General features: G+C 54.3%; 2 protein-coding genes across 4 annotated transcripts; one reads left to right on the top strand and one right to left on the bottom strand.

The window, feature by feature from the left end:
- Positions 1-3,649: 3,649 nt before the first annotated feature.
- Positions 3,650-8,582, bottom strand: PPM1N (protein phosphatase, Mg2+/Mn2+ dependent 1N (putative)). Its single transcript, XM_047789630.1, is given in 6 exon segments — positions 3,650-3,945; positions 5,644-5,704; positions 5,788-5,893; positions 5,971-6,088; positions 6,628-7,423; positions 7,425-8,582. Coding segments are annotated over 6 exon segments (1,242 nt in total). The 5' UTR covers positions 7,517-8,582; the 3' UTR covers positions 3,650-3,876.
- Positions 8,583-8,715: 133 nt separating this feature from the next.
- RTN2 (reticulon 2) lies at positions 8,716-18,499 on the top strand. 3 transcript variants are annotated; one of them, XM_047789627.1, is made up of 11 exons: positions 8,787-8,929; positions 10,921-10,965; positions 11,093-11,560; positions 11,666-11,929; positions 14,712-14,919; positions 15,186-15,324; positions 15,462-15,531; positions 15,658-15,704; positions 16,930-16,988; positions 17,103-17,152; positions 17,274-18,499. In XM_047789627.1, exons 1-11 carry the CDS (start codon positions 8,896-8,898, stop codon positions 17,513-17,515), a joined length of 1,626 nt encoding a protein of 541 aa, XP_047645583.1. In that variant the 5' UTR covers positions 8,787-8,895; the 3' UTR covers positions 17,516-18,499. The 3 variants fall into 3 exon arrangements, with proteins under 3 accessions (XP_047645584.1, XP_047645583.1, XP_047645585.1); XM_047789628.1 differs by lacking the exon at positions 17,103-17,152 and having other exon boundaries at positions 8,716-8,929; XM_047789629.1 differs by lacking the exons at positions 8,787-8,929; positions 10,921-10,965; positions 11,093-11,560; positions 11,666-11,929; positions 17,103-17,152 and adding an exon at positions 12,527-12,621.
- Positions 18,500-19,358: the final 859 nt, after the last annotated feature.

Genomic DNA, 19,358 nt, shown 5'->3' with positions numbered 1-19,358 from the left:
CACCCACAATGCCCTGCGCCTTAAAGGGGCCGCGGACACCTCCAGGCAGTGGGATTGGAGGGTGGAGGGTGCTTAAAAGGGCAACGCGGAACCTTAGACTTCCGCTATTTCCCTCTTCCCCAACGTTATTGCACAGCGATGCACTCTGGGGAGTCACCCCCAAATTAGGGGGGCAAGCTTGTTGGGGGGGAAGGGATCCTTCCTTCATCCTTAGTTCTCTCTCATGATAGAAATTTCTGGGGACTCTCAGTGGGGGCACAATCTCTTCTCACCCTCCCCATCGACTTCTCCATTTCTTTACATTCTACTCAGTGTGGGGGGCGAGAAGGACCCTCTGGTTAAGCATAGATTCTCTCAAAATTTCTCCCTTAAATCCTACCTTCGGACCTCCCCCAACGTCTCTGTCCTCCGCCCGTTTATGAGGCTCTACTAAGGGGTGCACCCCCCCTCCGAGGAGGGGGATGGGTAAGGAGGGGCCCCACCTCCTTCGTTGCCGCTCCCCCCCACCGCGCCCGCCCAGGGAAGGTGAGGAGGAAGTGGGCCGAGGGGGCGCGGCTGGCCGCTGACTCACAGCCGCAGGGTGTGTGTGTGGGGCGGGGGGAGGGGAGGTGCGGCGCAGGACCTGAGTGGGAATGAGACTCCTGGTCCCGCTGCGAATAAGGCCCACGACCCCCTCCCCACGCACTCCCCGCCGTGACTCAGTTTCGTCGGCGGAGGATGGCGGGATCATCCAACAATCCGAGGGCACGGAGGTGGGGGGACCCTCCCTAGCGCCTGATCCCGCGAGCCCCCACCCCCACGCGCCAGCTTGGGGCTGAGTCCCTACACCCTCCCGGGCGTCCGCAGCGGGTCCCTCAGGCTCCGCCCCACGTGACGTCACAAACACGGTCATGCCCCTCCCGTAGAGCGCCACCTGGCCTGGGTTAGATGCCCTAGGCTGGTGTGGGAGCCTGGGAAATCATCAGTTCCACTTTTCGAAATGGGTAAGCTGAGGTCTGGAGGCAGGTTGTAAGAATGGGCTCAGCATTCTTGCCTGAGCCTCCTAAAACTCCACTGGTGCCTGGGTGCAAGGTATGCGTGTAAAACAAACAGCTCAGGGCAGAGCCGAGGAGGTGAGGAAGTTAACCTTCCCAGCCTTTTTCCAAGCTGAATCTGCTGCCTGGGTGCCGACCTGACCTTCACGTCATTTCTATGCTGTGCTCTGACGTTAAACCTTCTCTGAAGAATGGAGTGATCCTCTTCCCTTTTCCACTTCACTCTGGGAGACCTTGAACCCCGATCTACGATAGGATACAGTTGTTTTGGTGTGTTTCCTCAGGCTGTGGGTTCTTTGTGGGCAGAGACAAACTTGATGGCTTTCTGGGTCTTACTAACCCAGCAAAGCAGCTCAGCACACATGTACCCAACTGCATGAGAACCCCAGTTCTGTGTGACCGCCGGCAAGTCCTTTCTCTTTTCTAGGTCTCAGCTTTCCCATCTGTGAAATGGAAAGGGTGTCACTTCTATGTGGCCACCTGGACTAGAGTCAGCAAACTTTTTTTTTTCTTTTTTCATTTCTGGCCCAGGCAGCAGCATGAGGAAGTTTCCAGGCCAGGGATTGAAGCTAAGCCACAACAGTAACCAGAGCCACAGCAATGATAGCGCTGGGTCCTTAACCCACTAAGCCGCCAGGGAACTCAGCAACCTTTTTCTATAATCATCCAAATAGTATATATTTTAGGCATATTAGGCATAAGCTCTCTTTTGCATCTTCTTTTTTGAAAAACAACACTTTAAAAATGTAAAAACCATTCTTAGCTCAGGTGCTATACAAAACAGATAGCAAGACCCCTTGCTCCAGAGAAACTCCTGCATATGCACACAGGAGCTCAATCAAGGATCTATCTGACAGCACTGATGTAAGGGCAAGAAAATTGTAAAGAGCCAAAATGCCCATCAAGAAGGTGATGGATAGCGAGTAAGGTGCCTAAGTGGCATGAAAGATGTCTTTAACGCACTATTGAGTAAAAAAACCAAATTGCCAAGTGATACATAGGGTATGAAAAATATCTAGGCAACACTGCAGGTACCGTATGCATGTGCGTACATGCCCAATAGAAGATCTGGAAAAATCTACTCCAGACTCACTGCAGTGGTTACCAATAGGACAGAGCATGGAATTGTGGCAAGTTTGATGGTCATAATCTCAAGCCTCATCTTGAAAATGCCAAGTTTAGTCTTGCCACTAAGCTTTCACAATGGCTGTTTCTTCTGCCTTGGGACACTCTTCTCTAGGGTTTTTGCATGGCTGTCTAGTTCCTGCTCAGCTGTCCCCTCCTTAGTGGTCTCACCTGATGCCCCCTGTCTAAAGCAATCATGCCCAGGTGGGAAAAAAAGTTTTTTTTTTTTCTTTTTAGGGCCACATCTGCAGCATATGGAAGTTCCCAGGCAAGGGGTTGAATCAGAGCTACAGCTGCCAGCCTAAGCCGCAGCCACAGCCACAGCCACACTGGATCTGAGCCTCATCTGTGACCTACACCACAGCTCATGGCAATGCCAGGTCCTTAACCCACTGAGGGAGACCAGAGATTGAACCTGCATCCTCATGAATACTTCGTGTTCTTAACCTGCTGAGCCAACATGGAAACTCCCCCCAGGTGGAAAATTGAGTGGCTATGGGGCAGAGGATGGAAGAAAGACTTTTTATTGAGCCATTTTGTGTCCTTTGAATTTCAAACCAAGTGAACTTCTTACCCATTGAAAAATTAATAACAATGTAAAAAAACTAAAGTAATTCCCTCAGACTTTTCTTTTTTTTAGGGCCGCACCCGAGGCATATGGGAGGTTCCCAGACTAGGGGTCCAATTGGAGCTACAGCTGCTGGCCTACATCACAGCCACAGCAACGCCAGACCCAAGCCACATCTGTGACCTACACCACAACTCACGGCAACGTCGGAGCCTTAACCCACTGAGCAAGGCTGGGGATCAAACCTGCAACCTCATGGTTCCTAGTTGGACTCATTTCCGTTGGTGCCATGATGGGAACTCCCCCTTAGCCGTTTTCTTATCACATCCCTGTTTCATTTTTCTTGAGACACTTCTCAGTGCCTGAGATGACCTTATTTATGAGTTCCCTTGCTTGCTGTCCCCCTATCCCACCCCACACACTACAGGGTTCTGAGGGGAGGAACCTCAATGGATCTGCCTGGTTGATGGCCTAACACATAGCAAGTGCCCACTACATGTCTGCCAAATGACTGGGCAAATAATGTGTGTGGTTTTAATTTTTCCCATCAAAAAAAGGCATTTTGAATTATGTAATTAAAATTTAATCATAAAAACTTTCCCTCCTTTCCCCCTAAATAGATGAAAAATATGAACGGAAGAGAAAGGTTATTGAACTGGGTGATTTCTCAGGGTACATTCAGCTTTTTTTTCCTCCTTCTTCTTTTTAGGGCCACACCCGAGGTATATGGAAGTTCCCAGGCTAGGGGTCGAATTGGAACTACAGCTGTCAGCCTGCACCACCTCCATGGCCACGCAGGATCCGAGCCAGGAGGTCTGGGACCTACACCACAGCTCAGATCCTTAACCCATTGAGGCCAGGGATCGAACCCGCATCCTCACGGATACTAGTCAAATTCGTTTCCACTGCGCCGTAACAGGAACTCTTCAGCTCTAAATATTTTTTAAAAAATTTGTGTGTGTGTGGAATTTCCCCCTCTCATAAGACCTTCTGTGAGAGGGAAGTAGGAGAAAGGGAAATAAATATTCTGGCGTTCCTCCATTGGCCTGTCTTCCTTCCGCTGGTGTGCATAGCTGGGGAGGGGGAGTTTTCTTCCTTAATTCCATTGAGGGCCCAGCTGGGGAGAGGGTCCCCAAAGGACAACAGCTGTCAGGCCTCCAAGTCCAAGGCAGAGCCTGAATGGGTGCCAGCGGGCTTCCCAGTCGCACTCTGCCCCTTCTGTAACACAAAACGTGGGAGACGGTGAATAGGAATCCCTTCTCGCCCGTCGCCATTTACTCCCCTCTATTCTGGAAGCACCACTGGGATATTCCTCCTAGGAGCCAGCATTCCCCATCTCAGTCCCTCAGTGTTGGGTGCCTGGACCTCAAGGCTAAGCCCTAGAGGTGGGCGTGGAACCCCGGTCTGGCCAATCAGAGACTCAGTGACTGGTCAGGCACGTGATCTGGTGTAGCCAATGAGAACCAGCTCCGGAATCAGGGCTGCAATTACTGAGAAACTGCCATGCTCCCTCCGCTGGGAATGGTAGGCTCCTGGATGTGAGCCTGCTGCAGCTCTGCTACCTCATGTAGAGACTGTGCCTGGGAATGAAGTCAACTCAGAGAAAGTAAAACTAAGAGACAGTTCTTGATGACATCCTCTGACAACTGGATGCAGTCATGCCTTAAGTCCCTGAACTCTTCAATTATATGGCCCAGTAAAACCCTTCGTTTGTCTCCCCAGGTTGAATGGGGTTTCTGTCACTCACAACTCAGAAGAATCCTGACAAATACTTCCTTCTGCTGCTGAGAAACTATCAACAATCCTCCCTCCTCCAACTGGTAATAACCCAACTCCCTTCGCTGCCCTCCAAAGGCCTTCCCGGTTCCTCCCTCACGTTTCCTCCCGGACTCCCACCTTATACCTTAATTTATGTGGCTCCACCCATCATCTCTTTGGACATCACCCAGGGGCTCTCTGAGCCTAATTTGCACCCTCTCTCTTCTAAGACCTGGACCACCCTCAGAGTTGTCCTGGTGATCTCTGCAGTGCAGTCAGCCCTTGGTATTGGTCATCAACATTCCCTAAATTTTTCTGCCTTATTCCTGGCTGGAGGGGTGGTGCTTGGGGGTGATGGGGCTTCACAGAGTTCTGTAGAGGGCACATTTCCTGGAGGAGAAGCACAATCTGTTCTCCTCTGCTTCTGCATTTCCTACCCCACCCACCCCCCAATATGGTTAGCACAATTCTTCAGGACCAGGTGTGAGAATTTATTAATATATCAGGCAAGTCCCTTGTCCCTGCTGGCTCAATTTCCCCATCATTTCAGGAGGTGAGGTTTAGGAAGTGAGGTGGGAGGCTGGATTACATGCTTCTATTATTATTATTATTATTTTGTCTTTTCTAGGGCCACAAGTGCAGAATATGGAGGCTCCCAGGCTAGGGGTTTAATCGGAGCTGCAGCCGCCTACCTACGCCACAGACACAGCAACATGGGATCCAAGCCGCATTTTCAACCTACACCACAGCTCACGGCCACACCAGATCCTTAATCCACTGAGCGAGGCCAGGGATTGAACCCACAACCTCATGGTTCGCAGTCGGATTCGTTAACCACTGAGCCATGTTGGGAACTCCTATTATTATTATTATTATTATTATTATTATTTGGTCTTCTGTCTTTTTAGGGCTGCATCCATGACATTTGGAGGTTCCCAGGTTAGGTTCCAATCGGAGCTGTAGCTGCTGGTCTATGCCACAGCCACAACAACAGGGGATCCGAGCCATATCTGCCACCTACACCACAGTTCATGGCACCACATGACCGAACCCAGATCCTCATGGCTCCTAGTCGGGTTCATTAACCACTGAGCCACAAAGGGAACTCCCTGGATTGCACCCTTCTAAAAGCAACATTCAAGAACACAGGGTCCTTACCACGCAGCGCTCTTCCAAGGCCTGGCAGAACTGAGAGTAAGCTTCAGCGACGACTGTGGCCCTGGAGATCAAGGAAGGCCCTCAGGAGGGGATCCTCCTCCTACCGCCCCCTCCTCCCATTCCACCCTACCCCCCCCAACTCACTTGCAGTAGAGCCCTCCCCCAGGAGGTAAATCCGGGATGTCCTCAGAGGCCAGGGTCCTGAAAACTGTGTTCAGGCTAGGGGTCTCCTGGGCAGAGGCACACAGCTCTGAGAAGGGGGCAAGGGTTGTGAGGATGCCCTGCTTGCCGACCACCCCTTCTCCTGGGCTCCTGGCGCCTGCTCACCTGCAACCCTGCGTCCTAGGGCTGCGTCCAGCACTAGCTCCTTCCTGATGGCCTCCTCACAAGGCCTGGGGGCCCCTGGGAAGCAGACCAGGATGCAGGTCATGTTGTCCAGGCTGCCCTGGAGGTGGAGAAAAGCGAGCCTGGTTAAAATACCCCAGCATGGCCTCCAGGCCCTTGGAAGCAGAGTACCCCAACACTCCCCTGTTCTAGGACCCTCTTCCCCATCTGGTTATGCCCATTTCTCTCAAGTCCCACCCTTCTGCCAGTCTAAACCAGGCCTCACTGTTCTAACCCCATCCTGTTAAAGAGAACCACCTCCCCTCTCCAAAGCTCCTCCCACTGTTGTTTAGCTGCTCTTCCTTCTGCTTGGAATCACACCTCAGGACCCGCTCCTAGATCCAAGGGCCGGCCCATTCCAAAAGACCACGCCCCTTCTCTTAAATCCCTCCCATTTATCTAGAACTATGCTTATTGCCTCAAGCCTCTCCTCAGTCTCTGCCCCCTGCATATTTTGGCCGGCCCTATTCCAACAGACCCACCCCTTAGTGGAGCCCCTCTCCTCCCTTTCTAGTTTTCCTGCTGCTTCTCCATCAAAGCTCCTTCCCACTAAATCCCTTAGGTTCTTCCCCGAAAGATCTCAAGCCCCGCCCCCAGGACCTTGCATAGACACGTGTCCAACAGCTGTGCGCAGAGAAGCTCTGGAGCCAAGCCCAGGCAGAGGCGCGATGCCACCAGTCCCGCCAGGGCAGAGCCAGACATCGTGTCCCACACGCCGTCAGAGGCCAGGAGCACAAACTCGTCCTCTGCCCGGTGTGCCAGGGCGGTCACTTCAGGCTCCGCGGAAACGAGCTGCAGTTCCGGGGGTCTTCCAGGAGCTTCTTTGTAAGCAAAGTCTCCCAGCGCTCGTGACACTGCCAGAGAGCCCTCGAGGCGCCGGCGGCGGATAGTACCGCCCGCGTCATGGATGCGTTCTCGTTCCCGGGGACGGAGGGGCCGATGATCCTCGGTGCTGAAGGCCACGGCTCCCACGCGACTCAGCACCGCGCGGGAGTCACCACAGTGCGCCAGGTACAGAAAGCGCGGGGAAACCAGCAACGCCACAGCGGTGGAGCCGCCCGGCTCGCCGCGGGGCCAGAGCGCGCGCAGGCGTGCGTCTGCATTCAGGAAGGCGCGGCGCAGCGCTCCGCACACGCCCTCGGGCTCGCCAGGCTCTGGGCCCAGCGCCTCGAGCACGTGGCCCGGCAAGTGGCGCGCGCCGAAGAGGGCGGCTCGCGCCCCGCCGTGGCCGTCGAGGACCGCGAAGAAAGCCCAGCCTGGGGGCAGTCCGGGTAGCGCCAGCCAAGCGCAATGCGCGTCCTCCATGTGTGCGCGCCAGCCTTGCATTGCGCTCGCCCCGAAGCGCAGGCCCCACGGTGCTACCGCACCCCCGTGTGGCCGCTGGGCGCAACGCGGCACGTCCTGGAGACCTGCTCTCTTCGTCCTCCTCCACCTCCTCTTCCTTGCGAGCTGGCCAGAGACGTCCCAGCAGGCGGGTAAGAACCGCCATCTTTCAGCCTGGAGATCAGGAAGGTTTCACTCTCTGCACCTGCTAACTGAGCCCCCCCCCCACCCGCACCTCCGCTAATCCCCGACACTGTGAGATTTTAAACTACCTAAATCTTCCTATGCCCTTGACCTGCATTCGAGTCACTAGAAGGGATTGAACTCTTCAATCTCCTCTCTTTCACACCTTCAAAGCGAGGTTTGGAATTTGGGTCAGGGAAAAAATGATCAGAGCACCAAACTAGCACTCACTGCGAACTGCACACCATTTTACATCATCATCTCCAATCTACCGAAAAGGAAACTGAGTCACAGATGTAAACAAGTGTTACAGGGAAACAATCTCTAGAATCCGCATTTTCAACGCTGGTCTTTGGGTCCCCAGCTCTGATCTGGTCAAGCTCCGCCCGCATCAGTGATTCCCAACCCGGTTTCAAAGGCTTTAAATTATTTTTAGTTCAATCCCTCCCCTCTCGATCTCCTCCCAGGATTTCAATCACTTCCCTTCCACACCCGGTCCATCCATTCAAGCCTCCAGCCTCAGAGGCTTCTGATGTTCTCAGTCCGAGATCTGCTTCTAGCTCCGCCTCTTAGCTACAGGCATAGCCCCGCCCCCTTGGTTACGCCCGCCTTGTTCTTTGCCTGTTCTGCTCTATTCCCTGTAGGCCACGCCTCTAGCTCCTCTGTCTCTGACTAGCCCCGCCCAACGCTGAATAATTCTACATTGGCTTAAGATTCACCTGTGCTTGAGCTCCTCCTCTTTTCTCAAAACTTTCTGAGTAGTTTCTTCCCGCTCCCTTTCCCACTCCTTCTGAGAATCTAGGCTCATACCTTACCTCTCTGCAATCTTTATACCCTCTCCGCAATGCCACCTCTAGCTCCACCCCAACCCACTCTGAGATCCACGCCCCCATCCTTTGCGCCTAGGTTCTTTCGTCATTATCTCCCCGAGCCCCTCATCCTACTCTAGGCCCTGCTCTTTTTTCCCTAACGGCCCCGCCCTTCAGACCGCCTTCCACGCCTTCTCGGACGGTAGCCTACCGTCATAGCTCCGCCCCTCTTTTAGGAAGGACACACCCACCTCTAGCCTCCCGGTGTTTCCCCGCCCCTCTTGCCCTCCCTCAAGTTCCGCCCCTCCTCCTGTTCTCTGGCCCCGCCCCCGGTCCCAGCGCTGCAGTGCCCCCCCCCCCAGCGGCCCCGCCCGCCCCCGCGGAGCGGAGCTGAGGGCGGCGGCGGCTGCTGGAGCGGCCCGGGAGGAGGAGGCGGCGAGGATGGCGGCGGCGGCGGCGTCCTGGGCGCGGTGGAGATGAGCGCCCGCGGCCCCAGGCCCAGGGCGGCGTGGCCGGAGTGGGCGGGGGTCCCGATGCAGGCCCGAGGAGGGCCATGGGGCAGGTCCTGCCGGTCTTCGCCCACTGCAGTGAGTAGAGGGAGGCTCAGGCCTGGTGTGGGGCCCAGAGGCCCGGGTGGGCTCCTCTCCGGTTTCCCTTCCGACACTAACCACAGGAGAGCTGAGATGGGAGAAGAGGTGAAGGAGACAAAGGAAGCTCTCCCCTCCCCCCGTGTTTTAGCGGCGATGGGGGCGACTTGACCCAGAGAACCTGAGTGATTCGGGGCAGAGGTGGGGGGCACTGAGATAGCCAGCGGGGGGCGCGCTGGGTGCTGAGATGTGCCACGGGGCTCCGCCCGGCGATGAGGAAGATCTCTAGGAGCTGTCCCCTCGCCGTGGTGCTGGCCGCAGCCAGCGGCGAGGAGACTTGAAAGGAGGGGTAGAGCCAGAATGGAGAAGAGGGGTCTGACTCCCTCTATCCCATCACCCATCTTTGCATCCCACCTCCATTTTCTGCCCAGACTCCAAGGAAGCCCCGACCTTGCCCAAATTGTCTAATGCCCAAATTCTGGGGAAACAGCCATCCCTGAGTTGGGGCTGGGACTCCTAGGTCCTTAGCAGGTTTTACCACTGATTAATAGTAACCTTGGAGGAGACCCACTCCACTCCAGGCCTCTGATTCCTGGCCTCCTATCCCCAGCTGAGGAAACGAGGTGGGGGCAGGGCGGGGGGAGGCATCTGATTGCAATTTCCAAGCAGTATTGACACCTCCTGCAGGCAAAGCCCCAAGTTATCTCTGAGGGGCTGGATTCTACAATTGAAAATGCCTTGTCTGAGTCTCATGATCTCTGAGCCCAGGGCTCTTAACAGCTCTTGTCTAACGTTCTCTGTCTCACACCCCTGTGGTTCTGACAGCTGGAGATTTCAACACTGGCCAAGCCCCTTACATGTCTTGGGAGTCCAGATGCCAAAATTCTGAGAAGTTGTTATTTTAACATTGTAGAGTATTATCCTAACATTGTAAGATCTTGTATTTACCTGGGCTTGGAAAGGAAGGCCCTACATTATCCCCCCACCCCACGCCCTGGCCTTAATTCCCTGCCCTCAATTCCCTGCCCTCGTCTCCCATCCCTCTCGCCTTCAAGTCGCTCCTCCAGTCACATCTGCACGCTTCTCTGTTTCTCGAGTATGAAAAGCATATTGCTTGTCTAAGGGCCTTGGCTCTGGCTTTTCCCTCTGCCTGAAAGACTCTTACCAAGATATCCTCATGGCTTCCTCGCATCATTCAGGTTTCTGCTCAGATGTCATTAGAGAAGTCTTTCTCACCACCCTGTCTGAAATAGCATCCCCTTTGCTTTCTCTCCCCTTACCTTGACTTTTATCCACACACTTGAGACCCAACACCCTAGTGTAATTGTGTATTGTCTGTGTCCCCTATAGAGGGTAAGCTCTTTGAGGGTAGGGATTTAATATGTTGTGTTCACCATTGTATCCTCAGCATCTAAAACAGTGCCAGGCATGTATCAGGTGCTCAATTAATGGTTGTTGAAAGAGTTCATGAATGGAAGCCTCCTCAAATCCCTAACATGATGCTTCTGAGATCAAGATCCCTGGATTTGAATTTTTAAAATTGAGCTTCTTTGTTTCCCTTTGGCCTCGCAAAACATGCGCCACAGCAGTGACCCAAGCCGCCTGCAACGATGTGAGACCCTTCACCCGCTGTGCCACAAGGCAACTCCTTTCTGAAACTGAGCTAGAGTTTCCTTGTGCCACAGCGGGTTAAGGATTTGGCGTTGTCACTGCAGCACCTCAGGTCGCTGCTGTGGCACGGGTTTGATACCTAGCCCGGGAATTTCCATGTGCCCTGAGTGCGGCCAAAAAATTAAAAATTAAAAAAAAAACTGAGTTTCTGCTTGCAGAGATACTAAGGTTTTATGGTCTGTATGCAGAATATCCTAAAGGTCTTTTGGTTAAAATGATCAGATTCCTTAGTTCAGACAAGTTTCCAGGGTTGGCACACTGCTTCTGTAATTTGGGCCATCTAAACTTCTAAGAGTCTTCGATTTTTTTCCGTCTTGCAGAAGAAGCTCCATCTACAGCTTCCTCTACTCCTGACTCCACAGAAGGTAAGTCGAGAGGGAGGATGTGAGAGTGGAACTTGAAGGGGGCTCTCAGCTGAGTAAGGGGGTTAAGGAGGGTGAGGCAAGGTCTTGCTTGGTCAGAAGAGTTGATGGCCTCCTTTGCTCATGGCAGGAGGCAACGACGACTCCGATTTTCGAGAGCTGCACACAGCCCGGGAGTTCTCAGAGGACGACGAGGAAGAGACCACATCGCAGGACTGGGGCACTCCCCGGGAGCTGACCTTCTCCTACATTGCCTTCGACGGTGTGGTGGGCTCTGGGGCCCGCAGGGATTCAGCTGCCCGCCGCCCACGACCGCAGGGTCGCTCCGTCTCAGAGCCGCGAGACCCACCCCCTCAGCCTAGCCTGGGCGACAGCTTGGAAAGCATCCCCAGCCTGAGCCAATCCCCAGAGCCCGGGCGCCGTGGTGACCCGGATTCTGCCCCTACGGTCGAGCGCCCCCTGGAGGACCTAGGGCTCCACCTGGACCAGTTGGGCTGGGCGGCTCGGGGAGTAGGGTCCGGGGAGGACTCTGCCACCAGTAGCTCTACTCCGCTGGAAGATGAGCCGGACGGATCAGAGGCTGGAGAGGCGAGGAAAGGTGAGATGTCCACGGTGCTGGGACCGAAGCCATAAGGGGTGGGTGGTCTCTACTTAGGGCACCTCCAAGGTGAAAGCTTACAGCCTTCTCTCTCTAACGCACCAGAGTTGGACCTCCAACTTGGACTTGCTCAGTCCTCGCTGCCTGAAGTCTTGACTCTGCAGCCCAGCCTTGGCTCTGGGGACCCCCAGGCGCATACCCCATCCCCACCTCAGTCCCGGGATTCGAACTCGAACTCTAGTCCGGTTGAGCCCTCACCGGACGAGAAGGAGGAAGAGCCTTGGGGGCAGCAGGAGCGGGAGCCAATCACGGGGCAGTGCCTCGATAGCACGGACCAATCAGAATTCATTTTGGAACCACACCTTCTAGGTAAACTGTGTGAGGGAAGGTGCTTGCTTGGACTACAGCCAGGGTGGAGGATTGAATGGAATTTAAAAGGACCCACCTCTCAGAGGAACAGAGCGTGGAGTAGGGAGGAAGTATTGCTATTGGCAAGACGTTATAAACTCCACCCTTTAAAAAAAATATATGTTCCCGTTACCTAAGGTTGCCATTGGTTCCTTTTGTATAGTTCCCCCTCCCACTTCAGAAGTTAGTCCTCCTTGGAGCATTGGGATTGGCTGATTGCTAAGAAAATAATTCCCTCTGTTAGAGTGCTCCCTCTAGAGGCTGATTTTGGACAGGACAAATCCCCGAAAAAATAAGGCTCTCTTCTGGATGTGGCCACGGGGCTTGTAAAGGTAAATTCCGAGCCTTTTAAAAACTCTCTGCTTCCCTGATCACATACATTGACCAGTTGTAACTAGACCCCGCCCTGCCTTAAAGCATGCTCAGCCTCCATGGTTCCTAGGGGTTGGTTGTAGACATCCCTGCTTTTGGCTGTTTATAAAGAGAGCCACCCCGTTTTGGTATCGCTCCCACCTCTACGGAGGGCCATTGGCTGGGTACGAAGGGGCCCCGCCCCCTTACTCCCTCCCTCCGGGTTCCGCTGAAGTGGGCAAAATCCCTGAGAAGAAGCGGTGTCCGTAGCCTCTCGCTCTGAGCCGAGATGGGGAGTAAAGGTGGGCTTTCGGGACAGGCTGGGTCGCGGGGCTGGGGGACCGCGTAAAGGCTTCCAGATTCACCCCTTTAGCCCTCAGATCTGGGGGATGTGTCCTTTTGGTCCCAGATTCCCTGGAGCTGCAGGCTGGGGCTGAAGGGCTGCGGGGGGTGTCTAGGGACGGTGTGGAGGGAGTGTGGGGTCCCCTCTGTCTCCAGCTGAAGCTTTGGGGCCCAAGAGCAGGGAGGGCCCCTCCCCCAGCCTCAGGCCCAGGCGGCGCTGTCACTCAGGAGCTGGACAGGCCAGCACAGCTGCGGGTGAGGCTCCCTCCCCCCAGCGTGCCTAAACTTAGCCCCCGCCTCAGGCGACCCGACCCCTCCCCCACTCGGGGGGGAGCCTGCAGAGGAAGGGTGGGCGGAGGTCTACCCTAGCTGGATGTTGTGGGCAGGATGTGTTTAGGGAGGATACAGAAGTGACGGGGAGTCAGGCTCTGAAGGGGACTGGTTGAGATGGGTCAGTTTGATTGCAGTTAAAAGTGGGAGAATGGAGACAGTCTGGAGGTAGATGGAAATGCCCTGGGCTCTCAGTTCAGGGAGTTCCCTGGTGGCTGTATGGTTAAGGATCAGGCATAGTCACTGCTGTGGCTCGGGTTGTGGGTTCTGTCCCTGGCTCTGGAGTCTCCCTAGGCCATGGGCGTGGCCAAAAAAGAAAAGTTTAGGTGTGTGAGGTGAACCGCGGGGGTCCAGAGGTCACTGAACAGGGTTTAGGCTGGACTTAGGAAATGAGTTTAAGGTCAGAAAGGGAGCAGACATTTGAGTTAGGGCCTAGGAAGGTATTATTAATATATTTAGGAAATATGTTGGTGGGGGTATCGAGGTATCACGTTACACTTGTCAGGGTGCAGAAAAATAAAAAGAACAATAAAACCCATTGCCAGGCAGAATGCCGTGGAAAGATTCCTTTCACGTTGCTCATGGAAATAAGGATTGTTAGAGTCTTGCTAGTAAGCAATCAGATGATATTTATGGCATTTGAAAATACATAATTAGCCCACCCAGCAATTCCACCCCTGGGATTCTATCTCAGAAATAGAACCTCTTGGAGGTAAGAATATCTGTAGGAGGCTAGTGCTTGCAGTACTGTCAGGGAAGAGGATGGGGGGAGGAAACAAAGCGAATAACCCAGCAATAGATACATGGTTGAATAAAATGAATGATGGCATAGCCCCACGACAGAACATCTATCGCAGAGCCCTTAAAAAGAAGAGCTGTTCTTAACTTAAGAGCTATTCCAGGGAATTCCTGTTGTAGCGCATTGGAAATAAATCCGAATATTATACACGGGGGTGCGGGTTCCATCCCTCGCCGCACTTAGTGGATTAAGGATCTAGCATTGCTTTGAGCTGTCGTGTAGGTCACAGACACAGCTTGGATCCCATATTGCTGTGGCTGGGGTGTAGGCTGGCAGCTGTAGCTCTGATTGGACCCCTAGCCTGAGGATTGGGCCCTAAGAAGCCAAAAAAAAAAAAAAAAAAGCTATTCTAGGAGTTCCCCTGTGGCCTAGTGGGTTAAGGACCCAACATTGTTTCTGTGAGGATGTGGGTTCAATCCTGGCCTCTTCAGTGGTTAAGGATCCAGTATTGCCATGCGGCATGGGTTGAAGATGTGGCTCGGATCCCATGTTGCCGTGTTTGTGGTGTAGACTGCAGCGGCAGCTCCGATTTGACCCCCAAACCTGGGAACTTCCACATGCCACAGATGCGGCCATAATAAGAGGAAAAAGAGCCATTCCCGTTGACTAGGAGGGCATCCTAGGAGGAAAAATTAGGGTGAGATATGTATGAAGCAGAAGAGTGAGTTTCACCCCGAACTGTGCCCACACATAATCCATGGGCAGGAGTAAGCTTGCAGGGTCTTGCTAGACACTTAACCTGGGTTTTCCAGGAGGCAAGCATGGAATAAAAGAAGACAGTTTGAAATCGGGAAGCTGAGTTAAGGCTCCAACGGTGTGCCAAGAGGTCCTTGTTCAGCTCTGAGACAGGACATAGAAGGTCAAGAGGTCAGCCGAGCCAGCTCCAAACCCCAGCCTGACCGCTGCCCCCTCCCTCCACAGTGGCGGACCTGCTATACTGGAAGGACACCAAGACGTCAGGAGTAGTCTTCACGGGCCTCATGGTCTCCCTGCTCAGCCTCCTGCATTTTAGCATCGTGTCTGTGGCCGCCCACGTGGCCCTGTTGCTGCTCTGTGGCACCATCTCTCTCAGGGTTTATCGAAAAGTGCTGCATGCCGTGCACCGTGGGGACGGCTCCAACCCCTTCCAGTGAGAACCCCCAGCCCAGCCCCAGACCCCAGCACTGACCCTAAGTCAGGACCATGACCGTGACTTCTCACCCTGGCTCCTCCTGTTCCTGACGCCAGCCTTCCAGTCCCAACCTCCGGCCCTACCCTCTGACCCTTAATCCTTGATCCTCTCTCCTGACCTCCTCCCAGACTCTCATGTCTGGCCCTTAATCCAGCCATGCCCCTGGGCCTGGGCCCAGGCCCCTGCCACCTGCTGGGACACGGCACACACCTTTGTTCTCTCAGGGCCTACCTGGATGTGGACCTGACCCTGACTCGGGAGCAGACGGAACGCTTGTCCCAGCAGATTGCCTCCCACATGGTCGCGGCGGCCACACAGCTGCGGCATTTCCTCCTGGTCGAAGACCTCGTGGACTCCCTCAAGGTGCCCCGAAGCCCCCCGCCCTCCTGGCTCCCAACTTCCACCTCCCTGCCCCTGGGGGGGAGGAGGGCCATGGCTGGGTATGTTCCCAGCCTGGGGAGCACCCTTGAGGCTCTGCCGACCTTGACCCTCTCCCTCAGCTGGCCCTTCTCTTCTACATCTTGACCTTCGTGGGTGCCGTCTTCAATGGTTTGACTCTTCTCATTCTGGGTGAGCTGGGAAGGCTGTGGGGGTGGGGTGGGGAGGTGGGTCACTGGGGTTTGGTGGGGGGACAGGGCTCTGCATGGACCCATTCATCTCCCGGGAGAACCCTGACCCCCATCTCTGTGCCCGCAGGAGTGATCGGTTTATTCACAGTCCCTCTGCTGTACCGGCAGCACCAGGTGAGTGCGACAGGCACTCAGGTGGCGCTAGTCCCGCCAAACATGGGTGATCTGACTGCCCCCTGCCCCCCGCACCCCTGCCAGGGTCTATGACAAATGTCCCAGCCAGAGACAGGAGGACCAGCTGGTGCTCCCACCCCGCCACAGCCAGGGTCTGACTGACACATGCCCTGGCGGGGCACAGGTGGTCTGCCCACTGCCCCTCCTCCCTGCAGCTAGAGTCTTTAATGTGTCGCCACAGCCAGAGACAGCCATTTCGATTGGTGTCCCATGACAGCCAGGATCTGAGTAACACACCCCAGCCCAAAGCAGGTGGCCGAACTGATGCTCCTCCCCAGCCACGATCCAAGGTCTGACTTGACATGTCCTAGCTACAGACAGGCAGCCTGACTGGTGTCTTCTGTCCCTGACACTCAGGCTAGCCTGCAATCAGTGGGCAGATGAATGCCTTCTCCTCATACCCTGATAGCCCCTGTTGCCCCTCATACTACCCCCAGAGACTGACAAACACATATTCCATTTGCAGACAGACAGACAGACTGATGTCATCTATCCCTACACATAGTCTGGGTTTGACTGACACCCTTCCCAGCCAATCAGGATGCCCTGACTCCCTGAAACTGCGAGGGACTGACATCTCAGTTAAATCAGGTGGGATGTCTGCTACCCAGATCACTGACAGAACCAGGGCCAACTGACATATATTCTATTCAGAGATGGGCAGATGGACTGACATTCCATTTTTGACAGCTGAGAGCCAAATGCTGCCCGTCCCTGCCAGGGAGATAGTCCTAACTAACTCCCTCAGGTGCTGGAATCAGCAAGACTCACAAAATCAAGTAATACTGTGAATCAAACTAGTATTTAAACCAATCCACTCAGCGACTCGACAACCAACACTCATGCCCTCTGCTCTCCCGCTGCCCCTAAACACACCCACACATACATGCACACACAACCCACTCAAAATTAACAACAGTGCCCAGGACACAAACTCGCTAGCAAATTCTCGTGCCATCACTTCCCACACAGAGCGTGGTCCCATCTGACTTGACACTTCAACTTGAACTTCTGACTTCCAAGCGTATCTTATTAGGTCTCAAGGTGGCAGAGTGGGCCACTCCCCCCAGCTCCTGATGTGGGGATTGGGGAGGAAGCAGCTTCCTTAATGAATTAGGGAGAACCCCCTCCATTCTCTCCCTTCACCCTTTCTTGGTCTCCCCAGGCCCAGATTGACCAGTATGTGGGATTGGTGACCAATCAGTTGAGCCACATCAAAGCTAAGTAAGGGCATGTGGTGGAGAAGGATGGGTGGGGAATGGGGAAACTTGAGAACGCTTCCCCCAGGCGCCCCTACCTCCCACCCCACCCCATTTTGCCTGACCCTAAATCTCCTAGGGCAGATTATCTCCTTCAAGAAACGTCAGTGTCAGTTCCATCGGAGACCAGTAGGTGGAGGGCAGGGGCTGGCTTTGGGTACGCTGTTCCTCCATCCTGTTTTGCTCTTAGTTCTCTGATACTTCTCCGGTCTTTTGCCACACCCCTTGACTCCACCTGTTTCTCCTCCAGGATCCGAGCTAAGATCCCAGGGACCGGAGCCCTTGCCTCGGCAGCAGCCGCAGTCTCCGGATCCAAAGCCAAAGCCGAATGAAAAGGGTGTCTCTGCCTGCGGGACGCCTGCCCCCACCCCCTTTAGCCCTCTGCCCCCCTCCGTGTCCCTTCTATCCCCACCCTCTCCCCGCCTCAGCCCGAGCCGTTTCCCGGTGGGTGCCAGGATCCCTCGCACCAGGGAGTTTGCGCAACTTGCCTGAGCGGCCAGGACTACATTTCCCAAGAGGCTCTGCTCTAGGAGTCCAGGAAAGGCGAGGCATCTTGGCCGCGGGGCCTACTGGGGCTTGTAGTTGCCTAGATAGGGCGCCCGCCCCGCACTTCCGTAACCTCGCCGCTGGAGGCGCAGTGAGGGGTTGGTGTCTCCTGGGCACCACTAGCCCTGACGCTGGGGCTTTGCATGGGGCCCAGGGGAGGCCTGAGCTTGGATTTACACCGTAATAAAGACTTCTGTGGAAAACCCAAGGCTTCCTGTGCTTCCAGCCCCCTCCGGCTTTCACCTTCCTGCACTGAAAAGCACCTGAGGGATACTCGAGGAACTCTCTACATCACTGCGGAAGAAGAAAATTCCCCTCTGCCATGAGACATGGCCGACCCCAGGGCTAGCCAAGCCTTGACAGCCTCTTACCCTTCCTGAGTGCCAGGCAGACATCACGAGTCGATCCCCACGCTCTGCCTGCTGTGCAGCCATCTCACCTGAGTCCCAGACCCATGTATCCCGCTGCCTTCCGGACCACTGCTCTGGCAAACATATCCAAACGCTTCCCTGGTCCCACCTGATTTCCAACTCAGGGACGTCCCCTCTTGCCCACGTTGTCACCTGGCCAGGGACCTGGGTATGGCCCTCCTTGGACTCCTACTCCCTCACCCCCCACATCTAATCTGTCAGGAAGCCATGTCCTTTCTCTCTCTAACTTTTCCCATCACTCACTTCTCTCCGTTCCACCTGCCTTGGGAATAAGCACAGGGCTTGATTCCAAAACTAAATGGGGAGAAGGAGGCAGGAGACTGGCGTCTAAAGCCCTGCAGACCTGGATCTGAATCAGCTTCACTACTTTTTGGCTGCATGACCTTGAGCAAGGGACCTCACCTCTTGAAGCCTCATGGAAAGTTGTTGACATAAGCTACTTACATGTAAAGCCCTTGTCACAGGGCCTCAGCGCTGAATAAACTTCCAGTAAACAGAAGTGGCTCTTGTTAGCTGTGATATTGCCCAAACCTCAGTCCTTCCCTCACGACCTTGATCTTTATATCACCTGTTCTGCTATTTACCTAATATTTTCCTTTAAAAATTTTTATTAAAAAAATAAATAAATAAAGGAGTTCCTGTCGTGGCTCAGTGGTAACAAACCCAACTAGTATCCACGAGGTTGCAGGTTCCATCCTTGGCCTTGCTCAGTGGGTTAAAGATCCAGCATTGCCGTGAGCTGTGATGTAGGTTGCAGGCGTGGCTTGGATCTGGCCTTGCTGTGGTTGTGGTGTAGGCCGGGGGCTGCAGCCCTGACTTGACCCCCTAGCCTGGGAACTTCCATATGCTGCAGGTGTGGCCCTAAAAAAAAAAAAAAAAAAAGCCTTCCAAATAAATATATAGCAACATTTCCTAAAGAGTCATTTTTTTTTTTTTTTTTGCGGGCAGGGGGAGGGGGGGCCCTGTGCCTGTGACATGAGGAAGTTCCTCGACCAGGGCTCAAACGTGCACCACAATGACCCAAGGCACTGCAGTGACAATGCCAGATCCTTAACCCAGTACACCACAAAAGATCTCCTCCTAAGATTCTTTTATTCACACTCTCCATAGGACAGTGTCCATTTGTCCATATCAAAGGATAGAGAAAGAGGGACTGGCTGAGATTTGGGTCCACGATGGGCAGGGCTTCCCCCCGGGACACAGGAAACAGGTTGGAGATGGAAATGGCCTTTATTGCGTGACTCCCGGTTGCCTGGCGCCATGCTGGGCTTTTAATTTAATTTTATTTTATTTATCTTTACTGCCATACTTTTAATTGCTCACAATGATGAGTTGCTGGGGCCTAATGTTCTCAAATG

This window comes from Phacochoerus africanus, chromosome 8 (assembly GCF_016906955.1).
Source record: "Phacochoerus africanus isolate WHEZ1 chromosome 8, ROS_Pafr_v1, whole genome shotgun sequence".
Taxonomy (NCBI): domain Eukaryota; kingdom Metazoa; phylum Chordata; class Mammalia; order Artiodactyla; family Suidae; genus Phacochoerus; species Phacochoerus africanus.
The sequence above is the reverse complement of the archived record's forward strand: the minus strand, read 5'-3'. Positions and strand labels throughout refer to the sequence as shown.

What these genes read in the sequence shown, in the direction of transcription:
- RTN2 (XM_047789627.1), top strand. Translation starts at nt 8,896, where the DNA reads ATGGGGCAGGTCCTGCCGGTCTTCGCCCACTGCA. An exon ending in TACTCCTGACTCCACAGAAG is followed by an intron (nt 10,966 to 11,092) that starts GTAAGTCGAGAG and finishes TGCTCATGGCAG; the next exon opens with GAGGCAACGACGACTCCGAT. An exon ending in ACCTCGTGGACTCCCTCAAG is followed by an intron (nt 15,325 to 15,461) that starts GTGCCCCGAAGC and finishes CCTCTCCCTCAG; the next exon opens with CTGGCCCTTCTCTTCTACAT.